This window comes from Panicum hallii, chromosome 2, assembly GCF_002211085.1.
Source record: "Panicum hallii strain FIL2 chromosome 2, PHallii_v3.1, whole genome shotgun sequence".
NCBI classification, from domain to species: domain Eukaryota; kingdom Viridiplantae; phylum Streptophyta; class Magnoliopsida; order Poales; family Poaceae; genus Panicum; species Panicum hallii.
In genome coordinates, this window is record NC_038043.1 from 36,114,178 (window position 1) to 36,122,386 (window position 8,209).

Below are 8,209 nucleotides of genomic sequence, written 5' to 3' on the forward strand. Positions count from 1 at the left end.
TAGGTATCCAAACAATCTCAAATAAAAAATATTAACTGCAAAAATTTAGATCTTGTCAAGCTCTATAATTTTAATACATATAAAGCTTGTCTTCATTTCACTTCATTTAAAAATTATAACTTTTTCGAAGGGGTTTAGTATAAACCGGCAGTAAAAACAACGGTTAGATCCAGCACCGAAACCCACCTATCACCACCGGTTTGGTTATTACTACCTGTTATTATTACGAGCGGACAATATGATAGATAAAGCACACTAATGATAGAACGGCAGTTATAGGTATGTTTTTATTACTAGTAGTGACGGCTGTCACAGGGAGGATTTAGCCATCACGCCAGACTATGTTTGCCAAGCCCAAGCACGTATAGGGGACGAAGGCATATACCAATAATTTAGCCAGGAGCTAGTGCTCGACGAATGGGATTCCAAGCATTTGCGCGATGTCTTGAGTGATTACATATAGCAGTAGCAGAGGGAGACTTCGTATAGTGAAGGGGATGCATGAAAACATGCAAGGGTCGACGCAAACAACTATCGCAAGAGTTGATATGGGCTGGGGAAGAAGAATATGTGGTGCTGCATACTCAGGAGGCCACGCGCAAACAAAATAAATTGGAAAGCTTCTGAATGATTGTATTTTGGATCAAAGATTACTCCCTCCTCCCTCTGTCCACAAATACAAGGAATTATGAGTTTGTCCTGAGATTAACTATTGTATATATCTGACTAAGTTTGTTAAGAAAATGATTGAATAATTTACTATATCAAATGAGCACCATTAGATCCATTATGAAATATGTTTTCAGAGTTGAACTTTTTTAGTAATAGATGTTAATGCTCGCCTATATAAAGTCAGTCAAACATAGGATTATTTAACCTAGGATGAATGAAAATATCTTATATTTATGAACGGGTCAAATACTTTTGTTTATGGTTTGCTATTTCGAAGGGAGACCAAAACATCCAATCCGAGACAACGCTGCAGCAGCCGGCGCTTGGACTGTCATTATTAACACCTGCGAGTAGCCGTCGAAGCATTCCGTCGCAGCTGCGACCACAGTGAGCTCCCCGGAACACGCGGGAAGCCATGGACCTCGTGGTGTGGAATTCTCGCCTCGTTGGACTTGTTACTACTTGTCAATTAGATATCATAAACACAGTTCCATGCCTTGAGCTTTATAAATAGCAAGCAGGAGCTCATCACTCAGCAAATACTGAAATACCTATTGTAGCTCTACAAGAGATCGAGAGATCGATCGAGAGAGAGAGAGAGAGAGAGCACGCGGAAGATGCTGGCGTTTACTAAAGAACTCCTGAATGTTCCCTTGCTTGGCCAGCTGACGCCCGGCGGCGTACAACAGCCATGGCGGCGGCCTTTCCTACACCTACACCCTCGCCGTCGACCATGTGGTAATCCTGAAATATCCGTGCATGCATGCATGCATGTTATGTTCTACTCCTTCCATTCCAAAATTTAGATCGTTTTGATAAATTTAGATATATAGATTTTGCTGTAAACCTAGATAATCATTATATTTAGATATATATAAAAAATTGTACATCTAAATTTGCTAAAACGATTTACAATTTGGAACGGAGGGAATATCTAAAAAGACATGCACGTAGTCGATCAGTAGCATGACAGACAACTGCAGTAGTAGTATTGAAATTATTAAGGACATGCGTTATGCCTTTCTTAATCCATGTATGTGGATATATAGTGCTAACTAAATGTTATTGTGATTGATTGACGTGCGTGCTTGCCTCTTTGATTGTACGATTTTCATGTACTTAAAGCTAGCGTGTTTACATCGATAGATCTCATGCATGCCTCATTGTCAGCAGGGCCCGCGCTAATAAGCAAATCCCCATACTCGGAGTCAGGAAAAGCTCGGGAACGGACAGTTGATGGACATTTTGGACACAAGGTATGTACGCATGTTGATGAGTGATTAATCGTTTCTTCACGAATATAACCAAACAACAAAAAAGATAGATGCTGATAAAACTCAAAAAATTCTAACTCAAGCAGGATGAGCCAAGCGAAATGGCAAGCATGGTTCATGCCATCAGAACAGCATTGAGGTCAATCGGAGAGGGTGAGATTAGCATTTCAGCCTATGACACGGCAATGGTAGCCCTTCTCAAGAACCCAGATGTGGGTGATGCGCCACAGTTCCCATCGACCATTGACTGGATCATCCAGAATCAGCTACCCGATGGTTCATGGGGTGATCAAGCCTTCTTCATGATCAGAGACAGGATCATCAGCACCCTAGCGTGTGTTGTGGCATTGAAGACTTGGAACATGCATGCTGACAAATGGGAGAGAGGTAGATCACCTGATCATTTGCTTTGCTCAAACATCTCAATATATTGTTTCTTCAAATGGATATATATACATCAGTACAAACGTGATTGTTTTAGGATTTATTTATTTGTTTCAAGCAAGGATAAAGTTTTTATCATTTGTTGCAGGTCAGTTATTTATCCAAGAAAATATGTGGAGGTTGGCACATGAGGAAGAGGACTGGATGCTAGTCGGATTCGAGATTGCCTTGCCCTCACTCCTAGACATGGCCAAGGATCTTGACCTTGACATCCCTTACAATGAGCCAGCCCTGAAAGAAATATATGCAGAGAGAGAAAGAAAGCTGGCTAAGTATATATGCTTAAACCTATTCCTTTTGTTTTGGAAACTTTAAAGCATGCCTGGCACAAAAGTTGGTTTTATTTTTGAAGGCAAAGGTTCAGTTTATGTGCTCTCTTGAGAAATCATAGGTCATGGCCCCTTCAAGTATTTCATCAAAATCATGATGTATTGCAAGGTTTATCTACAGTCATTTCGTTGCCACTCTGCAATACCCCATATAAAGTAGGAAAATATTTAGATATTAAATGGTTACCTGCGGATCTAATTATATTTTTTACTAGTATAGGTTTTGTTTGACAAACAGATCCCTCCTGATTTCCTTATTACTTCAGACAATATTGTTTTGTGCCATAGAGTATGTGACCAGCGCTACTAAAGAGGAAAGAAAATTAAACAAAAGAAATGGCCGGATGAAATGAAGTCCATTAAATCGGAAGCAGAATAGAGAAAAATAGAATAATATTTATGAGTTCATTTTTGGGGAATGCGTATTTTTGTATTATGGTCCTCTTCTTTATTCAAGTCTCATCACTCATGCCTTGCCCCACGGAAGCTCATCACTTTGTAATCTCTTTTATGTCTCCGCAAATTAGTTTTTGCAAAACTTCAGTGGAGAACTGGAGATCCACCTTTCTCATTTTAATAGACTAAACATTAAGACTTTTGCAAGTTTGAATTAGCATTCGCATGTATATATACTAGAAACCATATATATAGCTGACCTTCAAAATTTAGGATTCCGAGAGATGTACTGCACGCTATGCCAACGACTCTGCTTCACAGCATAGAGGGAATGGTAGACTTGGACTGGGAAAAGCTCCTTAAGCTCCGGTGTCTCGATGGATCCTTCCATTGTTCACCTGCTGCAACAGCTACTGCTCTCAAGCAAACAGGAGACAAGAAATGCTTCGAGTACCTTGATGGAATCATCCAAAAATTTAATGGCGGAGGTAAACCAGGGACTATATGTTGAATTTTGTGTTGTGCTCGTTGATAGACATGCAGAACGTTCAGTCTTACTAAAAAGTATTCAAGGATGTTATTTATTTTGTTCTCACAAAATACATGAGTTCAAAGTTGGAATTTTACATCTGGTCACAACACAACCTTCATATACTTCACATATACTAGTATATTCGAAGCAAAAATTACATGGCCTCCATCTCCATGGCATAAAGTATATTCCTAGCATCAAGTATACTTCAAAATACATGTTTGTTTTTGAATTCTCGGAATTTGGCATCCATGGCATTTTCATAAAGTATATTCCTAGCAAAATTAGCCAACAAAATGTGCAGTAAGCTTTCATGGGTGGCCTAATCCTGAACACAACTAGTTCTTTTGGGTTTTGTAAATACGGGCCACTGAAACAAGCTTTTGGAAATTTATGGAACTTATTTATTAGACAACTAACTGATTTTAAGATATTTGATGTTTATTTATTGCATTTTTTCTTGATATGTTATAGGCGAAAGTTGTTATGTGAAGTATTTGATATTCATTGCATTTGCACATAATATGTTAGGTGAATTTTGTCGATTGCGTAGTGGTGCATTATATATAGGGCTGAAATCTGTTTTGTTTTTTTGCTTGGGGCCAACTAATCCCTACAGTATAAACATGGAAACAAATTTCTTCTATGGAGCACATCTCGTTTGTTTCTACTCTCTCAATTCTAAATTGTAAGTTGTTTTGGCAAATCTAGATACATAGTTGCTTGGGGCCAACTAATCCCTACAGTATAAACATGGAAACAAATTTCTTCTATGGATCTAAATAAATATTATATTTAGATATATAACAAAAATTATACATCTAGATTTGCCAAAACGACTTACAATTTGGAAGGCAGGGAGTACTGTTTTTCTACTTCCGGGACCCTCACAACTGAACTGATCACACTGTCTGCTGCACTTGGTCTTTACTTACATGTTTTATTATGGTTTTAGTGCCATGTATCTACCCTTTGGATGTGTATGAACGCTTATGGGCGGTTGATCGGTTGACAAGGTTGGGCATATCAAGGCACTTCACAAGCGAAATTGAGTATTGCTTAGACTATATTTACAGGTACCATATATGCACTTGATATATTTACAAATATTAGACCATCTATTCATCACCAAACGACATATAAGCAGAAAAGATAAGTAACAACCATGTTGCATATGCATATCATAGATCCATTATATATGTACCATAGGATGATGTGAAGCTACATACCTCCAAGCGATAAATGACTTGCGCTCCACGGGAAAGAAAAATATAATATTATGGGAAGCAATAATAATTTTTATACATATTTAACTTGTATCTAAAGGAGGAATATAGCTTAAATCTAAAAGTGCAATAAAATTTGAATTTTTTATTTGCATCTGTTTGGGGTGTGTACATAGTAGGTACTAGACCTTAAAACACGTGTTGTGTCATAGTGCTTTAAGTGGAAAGTCTATTTGTATCTTATTTATTAATTTATTCAATCACATATAACTAAGCCTGTTGGCATGCAAAGTAAGTAGTTAATCCACGCTCCCGTCTCCTACCTCACCGATCGAGAGCCGAGTTATTATTAGCATGTGCTACAGTTCCATGAGGATCGCCATATGACGTCTACGGTTGAACAGGAACTGGACTCCTGATGGATTAGCTCATACAAAGAACTGCCCGGTAAAGGATATCGATGACACAGCCATGGGTTTTCGTCTCCTCCGACTTCATGGCTACCATGTCGACCCATGTAAATTACTAGCACTTGTTAAGACCTAAGATATAGAGCATCCATCACATGAGATAGGGTTCTAACTGGCATATTTTGTACAGGTGTGTTGAAACACTTCGAAAAGGACGGCAAGTTCTTCTGCTTGCACGGGGAGTCGAATCCATCTTCTGTCACCCCCATGTACAACACTTATCGGGCTGCCCAGGTCACATTTCCTGGTGATGACGACGTCCTTCGGCGGGCTGAGGTATTTTGTCGTGAATTCCTCCATGAGAGGAGAGGCTCAAACAGAATGAAGGACAAATGGGCAATTGCAAAGGACATACCAGGCGAGGTACGTGGCAATGAATAATTAAACATCATTCCCTGATCATGATATGAAACTAGCAACTCCATTGCACCTTCCACTTCAATAATAGGTCGAATATGCCATCGACGTCCCATGGAAAGCAAGCTTGCCACGAATCGAAACGAGGATATACTTAGATCAATATGGAGGTAGTGGTGATGTCTGGATTGGGAAGGTTCTCCACAGGTAATCTTCAGATGTAGGACACTCAGCTAACATGTAAAACTACCATGTTAGGGTCCAGGGATCTATTATTATGGAGAAAAGGGTCAATGAAAGACCTACTCTGCTAAACAAAAATGATATTAATAAACCTACAACATCTTGCCCATACGTGTGATGCCCCTCAACCACTCCACCCCGCAGCAACAATGAAATGGTCTTTTTTTCCTTCTAATCCATGTTAGCCAAAACTTTGCATGACTATTTAGACGTACAAATGACTTCAAAAGAAAACTTGTCTTCTACAAAGTTGTAGTTCTTGTTGATCCAAGTACTCATGCACGGCACCCCTCCGTATAACAAATAAAATAACATAAAAGAAACAGTATGCAAAATCCTGATTTAAGCCAGCCGAAAGATCCATTTGTCGGGGATGTGAGAGCTCATTTTATCCTTTCTTTAAAAATGCAATAACCCAACCGGAAAACAAATTGTGTCTCTCCTGATTCTCGGTCAGAACTTTTCAGGATGACTCTCTTCTGCAATGATCTTTATCTCAAGACAGCCAAAGCTGACTTCAGCAATTTCCAAAGAGACAGCCGAATGGAGTGGAATGACCATAGAAAGTAAGTGTCTGCCAATTTTGGTACCTCTCTTTCCAAAACTCCAATTATTTAGCCGACAACTAAGTATATGATTAACTAGATTCGCGCTCAGAAGTGTTTACTTGTATATGTAGGTGGTATTTCAGGAGTAATCTTGAGAAGTATGGTGTGACCCCAAAGAGTGCACTGACAGCTTACTTCTTAGCTTCAGCGAATATATTCGAGCCAAACCGAGCTGCGGAACGTCTTGGATGGGCTCGCACAGCAGTGCTTGCAGAGGCTGTCTCCTCGCACTTGCGGAGAATTGGGTACTTTGATTTCGATTTGATGTTTCCACCCACTGGAATGATCTTCCTTGGTGATATATACGCCACTATGTTCATGCATGCAGGGGACCAAAGAATTCGACTGAGAATCTTGAAGATCTTATCGACCTTGTTCCATTTGAAGGTGCTTCTGGCAGTCTTCGTGATGCGGTAATATATTTTATTCATCAAACCACTATAGTACATACTGGTCTTAGATACCTATGATCGATATACCACGTTATTACATTTGATGGAAATGGAAGACCCTTATCTATTTCGTTCTTTAACTGCAGTGGAAGCAGTGGCTCATGTCATGGGCTGCAAAGGGGAGCCAGGGATCAATTGAAGGGGATACAGCACTGTTGTTAGTTCGCACGATCGAAATTTTCTCAGGAAGGCATGTTTCGACCGAGCAAAAGCTCAGCCTCTGGGAGTATTCTCAGCTCGAGCAGCTCACCTCCTCCATCTGCTCCAAACTTTCGAGGAGGGTTCTTGCTCAGGTGCGTTGCCCTGAATTCATATATACATCTACGTCCCTATGATTTCCAAGTATTTTTCTGTTTACGAAAGTTTAATATATAATTCATCAGAATGGAGAAAGTATCGAGAACACTCAGAACCACCTAGACCGGCAAGTGGATTTGGAGATGGAAGAATTGGCTCGGCGTGTTCTTCAGGGCTGCAGCGCACTCAACAGAGCGACCAGGGAGACATTTCTCCATGTGGTGAAGAGCTTCTGCTACGTTGCCTATTGCCCTGCTGAAAAAATTGATAACCACATCGATAAGGTCATATTCCAGGATGTCGTTTAGGAACAAACGTCATTATGCCCGATGTAAGTTCTTGTTAATGATCGAGTACGCCAAGAATGTACTGTGATCCTCAAGAAATAATATAAATATAATGATGCGGTGTGTGGCCCATGCATGCCTAGTGTGTTGTCCCGAAAACATGTCATGCGCCAAATACCGAGCATTTAATGTGCAGCACGCAGGGCGCGCCTCATGGCGCCTGTGCACACTATTGGACCATCTCAAAAGTACCGGTATGAACGGGATCGGATCTAGTTGATACCAGTACTTTTGAGTTGGACCGAAGTCTATGGAGTCCTTTAGTAACGGATGGTAACATCATCCGGTACTAAAAAGTCTACATTACCGGATGGTAACATCATCTAGTACTAAAAAGTCCACGAGTTACTTTAAAAGAAAAGCATCCCTCTTCCCATCACAAGTGTTGTGTAGGTGAGATGGTAAAGAGGTACCACACGAGGCAAGAGGTCTCGAGTTCGAATCCTCGCACCGCACGCGCGCGTATTCGCTTGAAAAATCGTGTGACTTGTGACTCTTCCTGGGTTAAGTATATTATTTTTACGCAAAATACTTTAGTACCGGGTGGAACCTTCACCCGGTA

The 8,209-nt window shown here is 40.1% G+C and overlaps 1 protein-coding gene across 4 annotated transcripts; it reads left to right on the forward strand.

Moving 5' to 3' along the window:
• Positions 1-1,229: 1,229 nt before the first annotated feature.
• On the forward strand, positions 1,230-7,719 carry LOC112881820 (syn-copalyl diphosphate synthase-like). 4 transcript variants are annotated; one of them, XM_025946697.1, is made up of 14 exons: positions 1,230-1,410; positions 1,843-1,928; positions 2,030-2,333; positions 2,479-2,662; positions 3,389-3,603; positions 4,603-4,723; positions 5,278-5,390; positions 5,474-5,706; positions 5,792-5,907; positions 6,411-6,509; positions 6,623-6,796; positions 6,880-6,964; positions 7,090-7,296; positions 7,387-7,719. In XM_025946697.1, the coding sequence occupies exons 1-14, from the start codon at positions 1,290-1,292 to the stop codon at positions 7,606-7,608; spliced, it is 2,280 nt and encodes a 759-aa protein (XP_025802482.1). In that variant the 5' UTR covers positions 1,230-1,289; the 3' UTR covers positions 7,609-7,719. The 4 variants fall into 4 exon arrangements, with proteins under 4 accessions (XP_025802482.1, XP_025802484.1, XP_025802483.1 ...); XM_025946699.1 differs by having other exon boundaries at positions 2,033-2,333; positions 7,387-7,608; XM_025946698.1 differs by having other exon boundaries at positions 1,846-1,928; positions 7,387-7,608.
• The last annotated feature ends 490 nt before the right edge of the window (positions 7,720-8,209 follow it).

Excerpts from the sequence above, each read along its gene's own strand:
- LOC112881820 (XM_025946697.1), top strand. The coding sequence starts at position 1,290 with ATGCTGGCGTTTACTAAAGAACTCCTGAATGTTCCCTTGCTTGGCCAG. Across the intron at positions 2,663-3,388 it reads AGAGAAAGAAAGCTGGCTAA|GATTCCGAGAGATGTACTGC; the intron begins GTATATATGCTT and ends TTCAAAATTTAG. Across the intron at positions 6,965-7,089 it reads CTGGCAGTCTTCGTGATGCG|TGGAAGCAGTGGCTCATGTC; the intron begins GTAATATATTTT and ends CTTTAACTGCAG.